This window comes from Dendrobium catenatum, unplaced genomic scaffold (genome assembly GCF_001605985.2).
Source record: "Dendrobium catenatum unplaced genomic scaffold, ASM160598v2 fragScaff_scaffold_923, whole genome shotgun sequence".
Classification (NCBI taxonomy): Eukaryota; Viridiplantae; Streptophyta; class Magnoliopsida; order Asparagales; family Orchidaceae; genus Dendrobium; species Dendrobium catenatum.
In genome coordinates, this window is record NW_021319385.1 from 378410 (window position 1) to 398876 (window position 20467).

At 35.9% G+C, this 20467-nt stretch overlaps 1 protein-coding gene across 2 annotated transcripts in view; it reads left to right on the forward strand.

The window, feature by feature from the left end:
- Positions 1-20061, forward strand: part of LOC110093368 — a 35762-nt gene extending 15701 nt beyond the window's left edge. For both annotated transcript variants that reach the window (XM_020818251.2, XM_028697398.1), the window contains 3 exons: positions 7654-7767; positions 12026-12208; positions 19468-20061. In XM_020818251.2, the coding sequence (XP_020673910.2) occupies positions 7654-7767; positions 12026-12208; positions 19468-19812 (642 nt within the window). In that variant the 3' untranslated portion in view covers positions 19813-20061. The remainder of the gene's footprint in view (positions 1-7653; positions 7768-12025; positions 12209-19467) is intronic.
- Positions 20062-20467: the final 406 nt, after the last annotated feature.

Genomic DNA, 20467 nt, shown 5'->3' on the forward strand with positions numbered 1-20467 from the left:
TTATGCATAATGAGATGTCATGCAATATGCTTGTTCTTTATGAGGTTACTGCCTTGTTATTCCATGCTTGCATAAGATTGCCCATGGCTTCTATTGTTTTAAATTCGAACATATAGTTGTAGTGTCTGTATTTGATGTTACATATCTATTTTTTGAGGATGATGCATACACCTAAATATCAAGGAAAACATGAATGTGTTAGACTGGCTCAGGAGGGGCCTGTTTGGCCGGTCCAGAACGGACCGACCAAGTGTTATACCAGGCACAAGCCTGGGTGAAACCTAGTAAATCCTGCCTCCTTTGGGGTCCACGTTTTAAAGAAGAAAGGGAGAGAGGCGGATGTATGGGAGATTTGAATTTAAAGGGCTATTTGGACCTTGTATATTGTATTATTTGCTTGTAATAGTTATTTTCATGCTAGGGTTAGGGTTTTGTGTGTTTTTACTGAATTTAGGAGTTTTGTAGTTTTGCTTGGGCTCTAGCCGCCGGCTAGAGATTGGGAGAGCCGGCTCTTCCTCTCGAATCAAAGATCCATTGTATCTTGCTTTTTTTCATTCACCTTTCATCTATTATTAAGTTTTCCTATTGATTTGCCCAAGAATTTTTTCAAGTTTCAATTCTTCAAATTTCTGCTTGTTCTTCCTGAAATTCCAAGTTTCAGCCACTAATTTGGTAATTTCTACACTTGTTACCTATCAAATTGATATTAGAGAACTTTTTTGGGACCTATGACAGCAAAGAAGGTGGAGTTGTTGGAAAGGAAGATGGAGCAAAGCAAATCCAATGTGGAGAAGAAGTTCTCAACCATGGAAGTATGGTTTACGTCTATGGAAAACTGATTGAGAAGAGTGGAGATATTAAGGAAGCTCATGGTGATGCAATCTGAAACTCTGCTGGCGGTTCCGATTGCTAAACCTAATCAAGATTTGACTGGAATTTCCTTGGCCGAATCTAACGAATCTAAGGGAAAGGAGATCGGGAGGAGTTCGATGAGGGAGGATTAGGAGGTGAAAATTTTTGGGGAAGAAGAGGAGATGCCACCTTTGGAGCTAATTCCAAGGAGGGAAAGGGTGAAGGAGTGGGATTTTTGGTGGAGTTGCAGAGTTTGGAAGGAGAAGAAGATGGGGAGAAGATAGAAGCAACAAACATAGTTTAACCACTTCTACAATAATATCGAGAGGTGTTCCAGCCAGTTTAGGGGCTGCCTTCTCTACGGGAACACGAGCATGCTATTATTTTGAAGGAATGAGTCTCATATATCAACGTTCATCCGCACCGTTCTCCTCAACTCCAAAAGGATGAGATTGAGAGATTGATTAAGGAGATGTTGGAGGAAGGGATCATTCTACCCAGTGACAGTCTATTTTTCAGTCCAGTGCTTTAGCAGTAGTTTCTTTCATTCCACCTTGAGAACAAGGTGGCACTTTGGGAGGGGGGTATTAATGGACCGGCCAATTTGATTGGGGGAAATTATGAAGTTTTCTAATCAAGAGGAGGCTATTTAAGAAGGTTCTTAATCAAATGATAATTATTTAAGAAAATTTAATTACAATTAGGAAGGAATTATTTAGGGCAAGAAATCTAATTTGAATTCTGATTTGGAGAGAATTAATTAGTAGATGTTTCCTAGTTAAAAAGAGCATATTTGGGGGCTAATTTGAGAAGGAATTGGGGGAGAGCTGTTTTGAAATTTGTTATTTTTTATTTGTTATAAGTAGTAGGGTTTATGTTATATTTTGTATGTAGAATTTTGTAAGTGTTTATTGTCTACTATTTTTGTGAGGAATCCTAGCGACGTCTAGGGTTTGGAAGTGACTGTCCTCCTTGTGATTCCATCATAAGAATTTCATGAAGGGGCTTAGGGAGGATGATAGACAGGTGGAACTTAGGGTGTTGAGGTCCAGGGGGCTGAGAAAGATGGAGCTTGCTCAGAGGGTGGAGGAAAATATATAAGAGGAAGAAGGCCATCAAAAGCAGCAACATGGAAGGAGGCTATCAGAGTACCTCTACCTCCCAAAACCCAAATAGTATCCATCCAGATAGAGGCTCCTATGGAGAAGAGCAATGGAGTTTGCCTGGGGGAATTTCAAGCGACTCACAAAAGCGGAGGTGTAGGATAAGCGGGCAATGGGATTATGCTTTAGATGTGATGAGAAGTAAACATTGGGGCATAGGTGTAAGGACCGAACTCTTCAGGTTCTCATCGTCTGTGATGAAGAGGAAGCTGATGAGGGGGGGGGGGGGGGGGGGGGGGGGGGGGGGGGGGTGAGAGTGAGGCATCAGTGGAGGAGGAAAAATTGCAATTAGATATGGCTGAGGTCTCATTGAACTTGGTGGTGGGGTTCACTCCGAATCACACTATGAAGGTGAGAAGAAATAACATTTAAGGAGGTAGTGGTGTTGATAGATAGTGGGGCCACCCACAATTTCATCTCCGACCAGGTCGTAGACCAATTGAGGCAAAAACTGGTGGACACATTGTGCTATGGGGTGATGATGGGGACAAGAAAGATGGAGATAGGTAGAGGAGTGTGTAGGGGAGTGGTCTTGACCATATAGGGGATCCAGGTGAGGGAGAATTTTCTCCCATTAGACTTGGGGAGCACTAATGTCATTTTAGGGATGAGATGATTGCAAACCTTGGGGGATAGCAAGGTGAATTGGGAGATGCTGACAATGGAGGCTTTGGAGGGTGAGATGGAACAACTCAAAGCCGGAGTAGAGGAAAAATATTTAGGGGTGGAGGGAAGACTCTCGACCATCGAGGATCATTTTGGAAACTTCGAAGAGATGATGAAAAGATGCTTGAACTTCGAAGAGATGATGAAAAGATGCTTGAGATGCAATCGAAAGTATCACCGACAATTCCGAGGTTGGAACCATGAGGAAAGAAGATCTAGTAGGATGGCGATGAATTGGAGAGTACTTTCCATCAAGGAATGCCATGTGGAGCCTCGTTGGTGGGCTGATCGAGGTATTCCGAAGGGAGGACAACAATGAGGAAGGAAGCCAACCCTTTTGGGAGACTACCCGGGTATGGGGAGAGGTGGAATGGAAAAGGGCATGGTCGGGAGGAGCCATGTGGTCAAAATCAATGAAGGGGGGAAGGAAGGAAATCACACCACCGCTACTTGGGGGGAACCAACGGGGGAAGAAACCATTGGGGTATGGATGTGAGAGCAAGAAAGATAAACATGCCGGTCTTCGAAGGGGAGGATGCTTAGGGTTGGGTTTACAGGGTGGAAAATTGCTTTTCCATCAATGGGTTGACTGAAGGGGAAAAACTCATGATCACGGGCCTATGTTTGGAAGAGAAAGTCCTAACCTGGTTCCAATGGAGGGAGGGGAGGTATTCGATCTACTCATGGAGAGAATTTAAGAATTGCTTATTGGAATATTTCCGAGTCATCTGGGAAGGAGACCTCCACAAATAGTTCTATGCCCTAACCTAGGAAAGGACAATTATGGAGTATCTTGAGAAGTTTGAGCTGCTGTCAGGGAGACTGAGGAGGTTCTCTAAGAAAGGATTGGAGGGGATCAGAGGGGAGGAAGGGGGGATATCCCTCTTTCAATACATCCGATTATACATCAGTTCTGTGAGGTTTTTCAACTACCTCAGAGATTGCCACCACAAAGGGGACATGAGCATGCCATAATGTTGAGGGAAGGGGTATCACCGATCATTGTCAGGCCTTACCGCTACCCCCAAATCTAGAAGGATGAGATTGAGAAGCTGATCTGGGAGATGGAGGCAAGGATCATCAGGCCTGTCGTGAGCCCTTTATATAGCTCAGTCATACTGGTTAAAAAGAAGGATGGAAGTTGGCGATTTTGTGAATAAGGAGACTATGCCAGACAAATTGCCTATTCCAGTAATTGATGTGCTGCTAGATGAGCTTTGAGGAGCGACGATATTCACGAAGGTGGACATGAAGTTTGGATACCATCAGATACGAATGAGAGGAAGATGTTTTGAAGACAACTTTCATGACATACGAGGGATACTATTAGTTCTTAGTGATGTTGTTTCGTCTTACTAACTCCCCTACTACCTTTTGGTCCCTCATGAACAAAGTTTTTTTACCTTATCTCAGGAAGTTTGTTCTGGATTTTTTAATGACATCTTAGTGTATAACAAGTCCAGCGAGGAGCATTTGGAGCATCTAAGGGCGGTCTTAGAAGTGTTGCATGAATATCAGCTGAGGGTCAATATGAAGAAGTGCTATTTTGCGCAGGAGTGTGGAGTACTTGGGGCACGTAGTATCCTAGGAAGTGGTGGTCGCTGATCAGGCCAAGATCGAGGAAATGTTAAAACGATCTCTTCTTATAACTTGAGAGAGCTTATGTTATTCCTAGGATTGACGGGATTTTATAAGAGGTTTGTGAGGGGAACAACACTATTGCTTGGGCTTTGACAGAGCAGTTGAAGGATAGCTTCTTTTGGTGAGAGGCAACTACTCAGGCCTTTGAGAGATTGAAGATTTCCATGATCACGGTTTTGGTCCTGGCACTACCATTTTCAGCCAAATATTCGTGGTGGAGACTGATACCTTATGATATGGGTTGGGGGAAATGCTCATGCAAAATCATAGACCCATAGCCTACTTCAGTCAGGTGTTGACAACCAGAGCTAGATTGAAGTCATTTTATGAGAGAGAATTGATTGCCATTGTATTGGCTATTTAGAAGTGGTGGCCATATTTGTTGGGCCAGCATTTCATCGTCAGGACCGACTAGTGGAGCTTGAAGTGCTTACTAAAGTAGAGGATGGTGACCAAGGAGCATCAGAGATGACCGTCAAAGTTGCTAGGATATGATTTTGAGATCCAGCATAAGTCAGGTCTTGAAAATAAGGAAGCATATGCCTTATCTAGGTGTGTGAGGGAGCTCAAAGAGTTGGTCATTTCGATACTACTAATTTTAAATTAGGTGGCTATTAAGGAAGAAAGTACGCAGAATGAGGAGCTGAGAAATATCAAAGAGGATATGCTGAAGGATAAGAATAGCCACCCTGATTATTCCATAGATGGTGAGAGACTTATACATAATGGGAGGTTGGTGCTGCCACGAACCTCAATTCATATTTCGTGTTCTCTATAGAAGTTCCACGGGAACGCTATTGGAGGTCACTTTGGGGTATAGAAAACATACATGAGATTGACTGCTAAATTATATTGGAAGGAGATGTACAAGGATGTAGAGGAGATGGTGGCAAGGTGTGAGGTTTGCCAGAGGAACAAGTATATGGCTATGGCTCCACGGGGGCTACTACAGCTCTTGGCCCTTCCAGGCAGAGTGTGAGAAGAGGTTTTTATGGATTTTATATAGACGGGCTACCCCGATCGGAGGGGTTTACAATTATTCTGGTGATGGTGGACTAATTAAGCAAATGTGCTCATTTTATTCCTCTACATCCTTACACGGTAGTAATAATGTCATCAACTTTCATTAGAGAGGCGGTCATATTACATGGGATAGCAGAGTCTTTAGTGTCCGATCAATATAAGGTGCTCCTCAATCACTTCTGGAGAGAGTTATTCAGGTTGTAGGGGATTGTATTGAAGAGGAGCACCGTTTATCACCCTCAGACAGATGGGTGGACGGAGATGGTCAATAGGAGCTTGGAGACATACCTGCGATGCTTTGCTTCAGAGACACCTCGGCTATGGGCTAAGTGGCTGACATGGGCATAATACTTGTATATCACTTCGTACCATTCAGAGTCCCAGATGACTCATTTCAAAGTGTTGTATGTCAGGGATCCGCCTCACTTGGTGCACTCTTGGCAGAGTAGTACACCAGTCTTTTTAGTAGAGTCGTACTTGGAAGAGCGGGATATGATATTAGAGGAATTGAACTCAGCAAATTATGAAAATGTAGGCTGATGAACATTGGAAGGACATTCGGTTTGAGATAGGGGATATAATGTATTTGAAGCTTTGTCTCTACAGGCAAAGGATAGTGGCTACTAGGATGAATAAGAAGCTGGCTTCGAGGCACTTTGGCCCCTACGAGATAGTGGAGAGGATCGGAGCAGTGGCGTATCGACTAAAGCTACCTCTAATTGCGATCGTACACCTAGTATTTCACGTGTTACAGTTGAGGAGAGTTATAGGGGATCACACCTCAATTGCAGAATTGCAGTGATGCTGATAAAGGATTTGGAGGTGGTTTTTGGAACCACTGGAGTTGATAATAGTACAACAAGGGGAGGGAGAATGTAAGCAAGTGCTGATTAATTAGAAAAACCTACATGAGTACAATGCTACTTGGGAGCCGTATGAGCAAATGAAGCATCAATTTTCATCCTTCCACACAAGATGATTCTTTTTGAGGAGGTTATCAGATTGGCCCAGGAGAGGCTGTTTCGGCCGGTCCAGAAGGGACTTGCCCAGTGTTATACACCAGGCAAAAGCCTAAGTGGAACTAGGCAAATCCTGCCCCCTTTGGGGTGGGGTCCAAGTCTTAAAGAAGAGAGAGAGAGAGAGAGAGAGAGAGAGAGAGAGAGAGAGAGAGAGGCAAGGAGATTTAGGTATTAGCTGCTTTTAATTGTGATTCTCCTGCTAGGGTTAGGATTATGTATTTTTTTGCTGAATTTAGGAGTTCTCTAAGTTTGCTTGGGCTCTAGTCCTCTCGAATTGAAGATCTATTGTATCTTTCTTATTTTCATTCACCTTTCATCTATTATTATGTTTTCGTATTGATTTGTGAAAGAGTTTCTTCAAATTTCTGTTTGTTCTTGATGAAATTTCAAATTTCAGCCTCTAATTTGATAATTTCTGCACTTGTTACCTATCAGAATGTTTTTATCGGGTTAAAGCTTTGTATCAATCAAAGTTTTAATAGTGGCTGCTTTTTTTCTGCTAAAGTATTAGAAGCTTGCTATAAAGATCTGAGCAATTGCAAAATATGTAATCTGCATAACTATACATCGGAAATTGTAGTATGCGCAATGTATACACCACTCTGGTACATTTCAAAATTTGAATGGTTCATATTAGAAAATTCAAGTAACATTTCCATTTTAAAAAGCTATAACAATTGTATACATAAAATTTCAGTAACATTTTATGAGATTAATGTCTCATATCTTTGTCATCATGTATTGCTGGCAGAATGGAATAATACCAATAACATTTTTTTTTCTTTTTCATCTCATCACAATGGTTTTTCCTGTGGCAGATTCCTGTAAGTCAGAGAAGTATTCAGTAAAAAAAAATTAGTTTGAGTTGAAAGTTAAACAGTGAACTTGATATCTTATGGCTAGTTAGGAGTTGTCAAATTAAGATGGCTTATTAGGTAGCTTGTGATGTTGTATCATTCAAACAGGAAATTACTGCTCTGTAGTTTTTAAACCATTAATTATATTGCGAAGTATAAAGAAAAGAAAAATTAGAGAAATTATTTAATTTCTTTCTCTTGGATAATATGCCTTTGGAGTCAATTGGAAGCATAAGCACAACAAAGGAGGCCAGCATGTATTATAATAGAACGTTGAATCTACATTTCTTTTATCCGAAAGTAGCCCAAGTAGCCTGTATCTTATTTGAAGCATTGATGAAGTATATTTTTTCCCTCCATGCCCTGAATTTAGTGCTTTATTTTAATTTTTTTGCTGACTGTAAATTACATTATTATGTTTTTGCAATGCAGTTTGGAGAAAAATGTAATGAGATACCCTTTATAATGTTGACATCAACTGGTCAGACCAAGCCAATTGAACAACTTCTCGTAGATAATGATTATTTTGGGTTCAATGCTGAAAAGGTGTGGTTTCATGTTTTTTGCAGATGATTATTGACTTGCAGGGTTAATATTTGACTAATATTTTTGGTTTTAGCACATCTTACTTTTCTACTCTAATTCCTTTCCTCCTTGTCTGCTGTCTCATTTTGATAACCACATAAATATATTTCATTGAATAGGAACCTTTATTGCAATATACATATCCATTAAATTTATCATCCAAGATATACAAGAGCCACTAGACGTCAAACTTTCATTTAAGATAACTTCAATATAATTTTTTACTTATTGCAACTGTAAAAATCAAAACAAATACATTTTTACGACAACTATATTTACCTATTAAAAGATGTCACACGTATGTTGTACATCAAATATGTTCTATTACGCATCTACCTCACATGAGATTTTTCTGAAAAATATTTATCAACTAATTGGGTGCATTATAAGGTTATAACCCGGTGGGCAAATCACAGTTCTAGGCGGCAATAATCTTAAGGAAGAAAAGAAAATATATATGACAATCTTCATATATTAATTATATAAATATTATAAATTTGGCATTTCATGTTCAAATGAATAATAGTTGTGACCATAAATATTATATTATAATCAGGTTTATAACTAATAATGGAATCATAACATTCAGTTTTATCTTGAAGGCATGAACATAAAAGAAAACATTTCACATCATATTTTATCCCTTAATATGAATATTTTGTTTTAAATTATTTTGAACCATGTTTGACTCATTTCCATCTTTTTCAAACCTAACAATCCATGTTCATATTTTCATTTGCAATAATTAAATAATTTGTGAGCATCAACTTTCTATCTATAGCAATCTAGTGATTCGTGGACAACATTCCATTTATATTTTGTAATTAATTCTAGATTTTAGAATTAAAGACTTTTTATATCAAAGAACAAGCTCACTCAAGAAGAAAAAAAAAATTGTGTTGCTAATTCCTCATGCAGTCTTTGTCAATTTTGGTAGAATGAATGATTGATGGTGTGGAGATGTGTTCATGCATCTATCTTCAAATAAGGTGTTGTGTCCACCCACCCCCATTTTAAATGCTAAACATACTTAAAAAAATGATAGTGATATTTGGTTTTGGCAATATTGCCTAGAACATCCAAGTGCTACTTATCTTGAACAACTAATTCTTTCTCTATTCACCAATAAAATTCAAAGTACTTTTAATATGAAATTTATCATCTGGCTAAACAAACTCATAGTTCCTATCTTAATAAAATTTATTTTTCCAACCTTTGCTTTAGTCTATAGTGATGTGTGGGGATCATCTAGAGTTAAAAAAAAAAAAAAAACTTTTGAGCTAGGTTATTTATTTCTTTCAACAATGTTCATAGTTGTGATACACATTTCATTTAGGTTTTCATAATGGAAAAAGATCTACAACAACAACAATAGTAAGCCTTTATCCCACTGTGGGGTCTGCTATATGAATCATTTTTCTCCATTGCATCTTATTAAGTGTCAAATTCACATTAAAATTTAATTAAAAAATTATTTTTAATACTTTCTAAATAAGCCTTTTAAGGTCTACCTTTATCTTTCTTTAAATATACTTAATATAATACATCTGCTTTCCTAGTAGGGTCATTGGAAGGTTGATATTTTATATGACCAAGCCATCTAAGACCACTATTTCTAATCTTATCTGCCACTTGAGCTACTCCAACCTTTTCATGTGTATACTCGTTTTGCATTTTATCTCTAAGCATAAAACTACTCATACTTGAGCATCCTCATCTCTACAACACTTAACTTAATTTTTTAAACATTTAAATACCTTGTCTACACTAAAATTAAAAATTCAAGTTCCATGAATGAACAATGTCAAAAAATATTTTGAATGTCTTAGAAAATTATCTCCTACATCATGGGATTATCTACCAAAACTTTTATGTAGGCATCTCAACAAAATGGAATGATTGAAAGAAAAAATAGACACCTCTTAAAGGTGGATATTTTTTTAGTATAATGCCCTAAAAAATTTTCAAATTTAAAATCCTATTCAAAATCTTCTCTATTCTTGTTTCAAGACCAAAATCATTATTTTGTTCCAACAAAATTTTTCGGTGTTTAATCTTTATTCATATTTATTCTCAACATCGGAGCAAATTTGACCTAAATATGGATTTAACCTTTCTTGAACACCAACATTACTACTTTGACCTTGAAATTCAAGGATAGAAAGTTTAAGAATAAGAGTTTCAAGTTTGAAATATATTTGATCATCCACCATTCTCTCTTATCAAATCCATAGACAGTGAACGTTTCCCATTGCCCTCATTTAACTTACTAACCTAATTAGAACCACAAACTCTTGCATCACCCTATTAGTATATGGAACCTAATGAAGCCTCATTAGAATCACAAACTCGCTCATCATGTTGTTAATGTACCCAAATTGGCAGGATGAGCTTTATGTCTATACTAAGAAGGGAAAGAAAAATCAAGAATTGGAGCTATCAACAAATCTCTAGTACACGTAATAACTTCATTGGGCTCAAGGACAATGCACTGTGAACTAGTGAGAATCAATCCATAGCATTATGCTAGTTTCTGCTATCTTGTTGACTTAAAGAAATGGGTAATGTCATGCATTAACCACCAAATCTATGATTTCAGGCTTATAGAAGGCTTTTACTTGGATTTCCCACTTTATTTTTTACTTTTCTTGATAAAATATATATTCCAAATATTGTTCATGATGCTCTCAAATCTCCTAATTGGAGGAAAGCTATAATGGAAGAATTTTAAGTCTTAAACAAAAATGGTATGTGTGAACTTTTTGAACCTACATTTGGAAAAAATATTGATGGGATGAAAATAGATCTTTACAGTCAAATATAAAGTAAATGACATCGTAGATTTTAAAGCTTGACTTTTTGCAAAAGTGTACACCCAATCATATGATATTGACTATTAAGATATTTTCTTTTCCATTGTTGAACTCAACACAATTTGAGTTTTGCTCTCTGTAGTTGTAAATTTAGACTACTTACCTTTACAGTAACTTAATATTAAGAATGGTTTTATTGATGGATATCTTAAGGAGGAAGTATGCATGGACATCCCACATTGATAAGAAATTCAAAGAAGCACTAATAAGGTAGGTATGTAGATTCAGAAAAGTTCTTATGATTTCAAATAATCTTCCTGTTTATGGTTTGATAGATGCTCCAAAATTTGTTGAACATTGTGGTTACACTCAGTGCTAGTTAATCACACAATATTTGTTAAGACCTCACCTAAAGGAAAAAAAAATGATGATTTTGATATTGCATGTTGACAATATTATATTGTTAAGCGACTTTGATGAAGAGCTAAACAGACTAAAGATATTTATGGTAGAGGTAAAATATTTGAGAATGGAAGTGGCAAGATCAAAACAAGATTCAATTATTTCTCAAAGGATACACGTTCATGATCTACTTAAAGAAATAGAAATGCTTTGATGAAAGCTTGAATTAGCTCAAATGGACCCAACAAAGAAAATTGGGATCACCATTAACAACATAGTTGTTGATAAAAGGATGTATGAAAGTTGTAAGCAAATTCATTTGCCTTTATATTGAGTTCCCTATTAGTGTTGTAAGACGATACATGATAACCCTACTGCAGTTCAAGTGAAAGTTGTGAACAACATTCCAAATTACCTCAAGGTGACAATATGAAATTGCCTATTAAAAATTCAATTAACAAGAAAATTAAAATTTTCATATATGCTAACTGGAATAGAGACTCATCAGATCGAAGATTCACCTCTGGCTATGTTAATTATTTATGTAGAAGCTTGGTTACTTGAAGGAGTTAGAAGTGGTTTATGGTCTCAAAAAATAAATATTGAAGCTGATTACAGGACTGTGACACTTTGTATTGTGAAACAACGTGGTTAAAAAGTTTGTTAAAAGAAAGTAAACTATCAAGTGAAAAAAATCTAACTGTATTGTGACAATCTGAGTGTCATAAATATTGCAAAAAACTTTGTTCATCATGATTGAACTAAACGTATTGAGATGAATTGATATTTCTTCTCATGAAAAATTGATGACAAAAAGATGGACAAAAACAAAAAAAAATTTCTTGACCGAATTATCAGCTTTACATAAGTAATGTCAGTCACCATGTTTTAAATCATTACATGGCCACAACCGAACTGCCAATTTTGGCGGTGTAAAATTATTTGCTTATTATAATTTTTCCCCATTATTTTGCATTAATTGCAACATATTTCCTTGATTTCAGGTTTTGCTTTTAGAGGAAACAAGGCTCCCGATAGTAAGCAAATCAGTAGACAGCAAGAAAATATTATTAAAATCATCGTGGGAGATACTACTTGCACCAACAGGATCTGGAGGAACTTTTGCTTCTCTTTTGTCCCAAAAAGGTGTTGATTTTCTTCAGGAAATGGGCGTGGAATATGTTCAGGTAAGAATCAAATTGCATCTATCATACTAAGAATTTCTATTAAGTTTTATTTCAATCAAAGAATTTCCAAGTGATTGTTTACATAACATTGGGTATTGCCTTTTGTCTTCTGAGGGCAGTTTCCATTGTGTAATGTTTTGACCTTAAAATGAATTGTTCTCCCTAGCTAGGTTTATAGAGGTCCTATCAACGCATGTACTTAGAACTGTATGACATGACTTGTACATTTAGCATTCTTTTTAATATTTTATGAATTGAAAGCAGGGTATAAGTCCAATTAAGATAAATAAATAATAGAGATCAGTTGCAAATAAAGAGGGTTCTGATTATTTATAGGTCGAGTTTCACACTGGGAGCTAAATGATATTTAGTTTAAGGGCTAGGCATTGGCATTTAAGTGATGGATTATTAACATCAGGATTTAAAGCAGCCCTTATAGGGTCCTTATCAACTTGTCCTAGTCCAGTTACCATAAACAGAAGTATTTATTCAATGCCTCACCCATTAACACCTAAGCATGGAGAAAGAAACCAAAATAAAAAATAAATATTTATATGAATTAAATAAATATGAAGTAAGTTAATAAAACAATAATTTTCTTTCAATTTGTCATCAAATAAAAATATTTAAATTTATTAAATATTTTAACTCAATTTAGGAAGAAATAGATACATGATATTATAAACTGTTATATTCAAACTTAGAAAATTGATTACTGTTGAAAAAAAAGAGACATTATAAAAAAAAGACTTACATTATAAAAAAAAAGAGACATTATAAAAAAACTAAAAAAAGCGGCATGATAAAAAAAAGAAAAAGAGACATTATAAAAAAAAAATAGAAACATGGTATTATAAACTGCTATATTGAAACTTTGAAAATTGATTACTTTTGAAAAAAAATAAAATGAGACATTATAAAAAAATCATAGGTAGATGTAGCTAGATAAAGAAAATAAAATAAGTATGAAGTAGTTATCAAGTTATATAAGTAATATATTTTAAAATAAAATAAAATAGATGACTAATTATTCATATAATAAATTTTTAGAATTAAAATTTTTTATTTCGAGGATGCATTTGTCGGACAACTACGTCCACTTTTTTTTTACTTTTTTTAATCAAACATGTAAATGATGTAGGTGTTGTAAATTACGTGTCCAACATAAAATGTCACTATTGCAAGGTGTTGGCTTAAGATCTTTCCTTTTAGTAGAAAAAAATAATACTCGTCTTCCTAGGAGGGCAAAATACATTTCATTTTGTGTTTCCGTGTTTATACATGAGAAGTAGTCATCAGCACTCACTTTTATCAAATAAATTTCCTTGAACATCTAAGCATATTTTGTTCTTTGGAATTCTTGATATCTACAAAGGACCATCTCCTTTAAGAAGTCCAGCCTTGGTTTCAAATTACTCAAAAAAAAAAAAAACCCAAATTTTTTTATAAAAAAAAATTTTATTCCAAAAAAAAAAAAAAAACAGGATAGGATACATCATTCAAAGAAACAACACGACAAGAGAGCGAGTAAAAATACAAGGTAAGAGGGCTCAGTTAAAGGCTGAGACTTCTAGCTTCCTTTAAGCCAAGCTATGATCATCCAATTTAATGAAGAAACGCACCAGCCTATCCAAGCCATGATCAAGAGGCCAGCATTTGGGAGTTAATTTAACACTCCAAAACCAGAGAATTACACATCTCTTGTTTGCAGATGATGTATTAATTTTTTCCCAAGCTTCTTCAACAGCGGCCCAAGAACTGAAAACTATTGTTTCAGATTTTTGCACTTGGTCTGGACAGAGAATCAATGCTTCCAAATCTCAGATTTTATTTGGGAAGATGGTGAAGCTTCCAATGAAGAAACACATAAAGAAGAAGTTGGGTTTCAATGTGGTGAAAGAAATGATTTATCTGGGTGTTAAAATGGCTCTAAGAAGACTTAGAACATTTGATTTCCAACGAATGATAGACCTTATTTTACAAAGGCTAAATGCTTGGGGAAGCAAGCAACTTTTCATGGTTGGTAAGATCACTTTGGTTAAATCTTCTCTCCTAACCTTACCAAGTTTTTTATCAACTCATTCTTTGATTCCAAAGAAAATTTTGCATCAAGTTGATCAATTATGTAAAGAATTCATATGGCATAAAGGAATGGGCAAAAAGGGATTACACTATGTTGCATGGGATGTTTAATGTAAACCAAAATCTGAAGGTGGCTTGGGATTACATTCAGCTGTCCAACAGATAGGACCCCTTAGATCAAGGCTTGCTTGGAGATTCATTCAATATCTAGACAATCTTCTACATAGGAACATTATTACTAAATATGATGATAATATTTTTGAAGGGAAGAAAGCCGGCTCATTAGCATGGAAAATTTTGCTGAATGGTGGAAAGCATCTCAGGCCCATTGTTAAATGGATAGCTGCTAATGGAAAGAAAATAAATGTTATGAATGACATTTGGCTCTTGGATAAATGCCTCAACTCTTGGCCAACACTTGCTGCTTGTGTAGAATTAAATAATGTTAATCTGCATATGTTTATTCTGGCTGATGGCTTTTGGAATAAAATTTTGCTGCAGAATTTCTTCAACTTAGATCTCATTAAGCTGATTCTACAAGTCAAAATTGATCATGAAGCTGAAGAAGACTATTTGGAAACCATTTATAGTCACAAGGGTAAGACTATAACTGCTATGGCTTATGAAGAATCATTAAAGTATCATTCTAAGGAGCAAGACTGTGATTTTACTGATTGGATTAGAGGCTTAAAACTGAACCTGAGAGTCGAACTTTTCTGGTGGAGGATGAGCAAATTTGCTATCCCAACTTTTGAATTTCTCAAATATAGAAATTTAAGCCAAAATGAACAATTTCCAAGAGATTGTCTGATGGTTGAGAACTATGAGCATATAATAGTTCATTGCAAATTTATAAAAGAAATCATTCTTAGATTAAGAGAATGGGGTTTCTTCATTCCTTTATTCCAATCTCTTGATAATTGCCTTGAAGAACTAAGAAGACATTCCTCTCGTTTCCCAAACATGGTGAAAATTTATCTTACAGCAGTCTTTCTATCTTGGAAAAATAGAAATGACTTGGTTCATGGTAACTCCGTTTCTTCTAGCTCCTTTGTAGCAGCTAATGTGCAATTTTTGGCAAAGCAGAATTTATTCCCTAATCTAGATAACTGGGGTGCTAATCTCCTAAGGGAGTTTACTAATGCTTGGCACCCCCCACCGCTAGATTGGATCAAAATAAATGTTGATGCATCTTTATTGAAGACAAATCAAGCCGCAATTGGAGGTGTATTTAGAGACCACAAAGGAAGGCTTTTGTTGGCTTTCGAAAAAAAGAAAATTCGTTGGGATATTTCTCAACTTGAATTAGATGCTGTTCTAACTATAAAGGAATTTATACAACCTTGGATGCTTGATGCTAAAGGAGTTATCATTGAAGGTGACAACAAAAATATCATCAACTTCATTCAAAATTCTTTGAATAAGTTTAAATGGCACTTAAACACATGGTATGATAAAGATCTCTTATTTCTCAATGATTTTAATAAGGTTTTCTTTAATCATGTTCATAGAGATTGTAATAAAGTAGCGGATGGTTGTGTTACTTTAGCTTTAAGCAATGATTTTTGCTTTGATAGTTTCTCTTTTGCCGACATTCCTTCTAAATTGTCTAGCTTGTTAAAGGAATGTGAGGTTTCTATTTCTTGTAATTAGTTTCCTTTCATTAATGCTATTTGCATTTTTCAAAAAAAAAAAAAAAAAAAACCCAAGCCATGATCAAAGGTTACCATGAGCCAGCCGAAGGACAAGCGAGCCCCAGCTACATCATTGCCCTGCCAAACGAAAAAAAATCGGAGAGCTCCAACTTATGCAATGGCATCAAGCAACAACAAATAAAGGCAACCACCCTCACCAAAGAACCAACCAGACCAGCCAAAACACAAACCCAGAAAATTGCAACCCAGAAAATAGCAACCAAAAGGCAACCACCACAAAATCCATGGCCATTACCAACCACGCCTTACCACGAGAAGCAACAGAAACAACTGATGTATCATGCAACAAAGCAAAAGGATTACCGGGATCGTTAGCCCCACTAGACTCAAAAGATGAAACGAACTCGGAATCAAACGAACCATGAAGCCAATCGATATGCTTTCTCACATCCATACCGAAATTATTCCCCACATGAGAAACCAAGGCTTGAGGTTCAATAAAGTTCACCGGCACATCAACACAAGCATTATGAACAACATCAAGATTAACTGAAGTGTCCACTTCTAAATTAACCGAAGAGCAACCAACCTGATAACCAGGGGACAATTTCTTAATGGATCCAGAGGAATCAGATCGCTCAACAGCCATTAAATGATCAATATTTTTAGTCAAAACGCATGGGTCACTTAAAACCGACAAAGAATTAACTTCACAACCCAGCAAACCGCCATCACTAGAACATCCCCGAACGCCCTGCTCAGCAATAGCCAGGGCATCCACAGACACCATACTCGTAAGGTTAACAACAGGTGCACCAACCACATTAGGAGCAACACCATGATTTACAACAGCATTATCAAGGGGAATCCCAACCTGAGCCACAACCGGACTCAAAGGCTCACCAACAAAAGCATCAGCAGGCCCAACTTCAGCCAAATCCGGGACCTAGAGAGAGTTAGGAGAGACTCTACCCGTGACAACATAGTCAACACCTAAAACCCCCTCCTTAGCAAAAGAGACAATAACTGGGTCAGAAGAAGGCTCAACAGAGCCATTCACAACCAAATCCTTACCAACCCGACAAACAACCCCCAACGATTGAGAAGGGGGAGGCAATGCAGAGGAATCAAGGTTAGGATTAAGAATTTTACAACTCGTTTTTGAATGACCCAAAGCTAAATAGTGCGCACAATACTTAGGAAAGTCTTCAAAAATAACAGATTGAACATACCCAAGACTATTCGAGCCGATCCAAATTTTGTTCGGATACTGTTTGGACACATCCAGTTCAACTAAAACGCGAGCAACAGATGGACGAGACCTAGAGGAGGTCGCATTGTCCGTCTTCAAGGGTTTGCCAAAAATCTGACGTAATCCGTGCATAATACGCGTAGCTAACAAATGAGGCCGTAAGTTAGGGAAGGAAATCCAGATGGGGATAATAGGTGATTCAACCTCAACATCCAAAGTAGGTGACCATTTAATCACTTTCATAAAGCAATTACGTACAAAATAAGATCTATGAGCAAAAACCTGACAGTAATCTAAGTCATTAAAAAGTTTGATCAAGACATTTCACTAGTTTAAAATAGTGACGGAAACCTCTCCATTAAGCTTAAGCTTGAAGAAGAAACTCCTAATAGCTTCAAGACAAGGTCTACGGACTGGAAACTTACCCACTAGAGCAAGTTCAAACGGGGCAGCCAGCGACGCGATTTCCGCCTCGGAAATCCACAACGCCGGCAAGTCCCGATGAGAAGAAACCTTGAGCTCGGGAAAACCACCAGAAAGAGGGGAAGAACCAAAAAGTGCATTTTTAAACGAAAGAGAAGACGAAGCATCCAAAAAAATAGGGTCACGAAAACGTGGAGGCGCCATAAAACGCAGTGCGAAGAAAGAGAAAAAGGAAAAACAAACTTCCCTGAACAGGCGAGGAAAAGCAGCCAGCACCACAAGGGAGGAGATGCCGGAACGGGCGGCTAGGGCGATATGCCCTAGCACACCCCAGAGAGCAAAAGGGAAAAGTCGCAGACATCTGAGTTTTCAAATTACTTCTCAGCTTGCTTTCATCCATTCTACACGTTACTGTAAAGTGAAACTTACATGCATAGCACTGAATTTTGATGAATTTTCATATATAATATCTAAATTTTTACATTTACTTATATAACACTTTAACTTCTAAAAAAAGATCAAAATATATGCATGCATATCTATATTTGGCTGCAGATAAGTTAATATTATGTTATTTAGAGAGTAAGATTATATAACAACAACAAATATTAAACATGGGGTTCTTCAAAATTTCAGAAAAAAAAATAACAATATTAAACATTTATCCCACTATGTGAGGTCGGGTATATGAATTTTTTTTCTCTATTGTGTCATGTTAAGAGTCAAATTCTCATTTAAATCTAATAAAAAAAATATCATTTCTAATATTTTCTAATCATGTCTTAGCATAGACCGAATCTAATATCTACTCTATGATGCAACCAACACTTCTCCTCAAAGTGACATGCAGTATTCGACATGACACGCATCTGACATTCCTCTAATTCATACAGACACGTCTAAAATGTGTTAGATTAAAAAATATAAAATACAAATTAGACATGTGTGTTTTAAATGTTTTATGATTTTTTAAAAAATATAATTTCTTGTTTTTAAATAATAAATACTAAATTTCTTATTTACTATCCACAACACTAAATTAATCGCCCGCACTCAATACTTCATTCATTGAATATTGTCATTTTCATTTCTCTTTTGTGGATTGCGACTTTTGTTTCACAACAATGTCTGATGTCATCTCATCGATATTTTGTGTCATTACAACATCGACATTTTAAAACCATCTCAACGTTAATGTCCGACACTGTCTTGACATTGATACTTAATGCAAGCAATTTCTACACCAAAAGCTTGACAATTCATCTTTTTTCTACGTCTTTTTAACATCGATGACTAATATCATCTCAACGTCAACGATAGATGTCCTCTTGACATTGATGCCTGAGTATCGACAGTATTGATGTCTCCTCTCTCGATGGTTGATACATGACATCGATGCCCGACTCTCGACATCCTAATATTAATTATTTTAAGAAAAAATTCTAATTAAATGACTATTATTTCTAAATTATTTTTTAATATTATAATTATTCAATTTTTTTACACTATTTTTAAAATATAAAAATTATAATAGCATGTCCAACTAGTGTTCATGTCCTATATTTTCAATAACTGATGTGTCCGTGTCGTGCATATCCGTGTTGCCGTGTCCGTGTCTGTGCATCATTGCATTTACTCTCCGAACTAGATCATCAGAAGGCTGATGTTTTATGTGACCAAACCATCTATTTTGTCTTTATTTACACATTAATATATTATATAAATAAATATAAAAAAAGATATTATATATGTATATGTTTATAGATACATCAAAATTCTTTTACATTTAAAACTTCGCTAATAAAAATCATTTCTGACTTCGTTTCTTTCTACATTCCGTTTTACAGGTATGCTCTCTCAGTGAAAGAAGTGCCTTCGGCAGCCCATTATTTTTTGGTTGGGCAAGCTCCTGTGAGGCAAAAATGGCACTCAAAATCCCTATGAACACAAAGGAAGAAGATAATTACGATATCATTTTCTCCGCAGAGAAATTGCGAATGATCTGCAAACAAATCGAAGCACTCTCGTTCCAGGCTATTCCAGAACAACATGAATATGTTGAACAGGTTGATGGAGAATGGACAAAAGTTAAACCAAGCTCTTTCAACTCCTTCAGGCTTCACTGTTCCATATATAGCGCATTGAAGCTCTGTAGTGTGGATGAGGTATGTGTTATGCAGGTACTGGAATAAGGTTTTATTTTATTTTTAATGTTGACCTTTCCTTGTCAAGTAAATTAAGGTTTGTATATTAAATTTTATTTTTATTAGGGGAAATTTCGGGTCAACAATTTTTACCCAATTTTTGATAGTTAGGATGAGCTCTAAAAAGGGTAATGCATTTTTAAGTGATGTGAAAACATTTCACATTTGATGTGGGTTATCATAAAAAGAGTTGTTTGTCTTAATATTTTATTATTTAATCAGATTGTGTAGTACATATTTTCATGAATTTATATTTTGTTTTTACGAATTGAAATTAAAATTAGCATATGAACTTAGGATATAGATTTTCTTACAGGCAAATTAATAAATATTATGATCTATATGAAGATAAATATTCAATGCATTCAGGAAACTAAATGGATTGGAGCGAAGGCTAAGAAGATTAATAGTTTATGATTTAAACTATGATATTCTTGTATGAGTCGTATTAGAAATGGTGTTGGAGTGCTTATAAATAAGATATTGAAGGTTAATATTGCAAAAAATTATAGAACTGGATATATAATTATAGTTTTAAAGATTATTGTTGATGCTAAGATTATTAATATTATAAGTGTTTATGCTGCTCAAGTAGCTTTGGATATGTGTTTAAAATTAAAATATTGAAATGACTTAGAAGAAT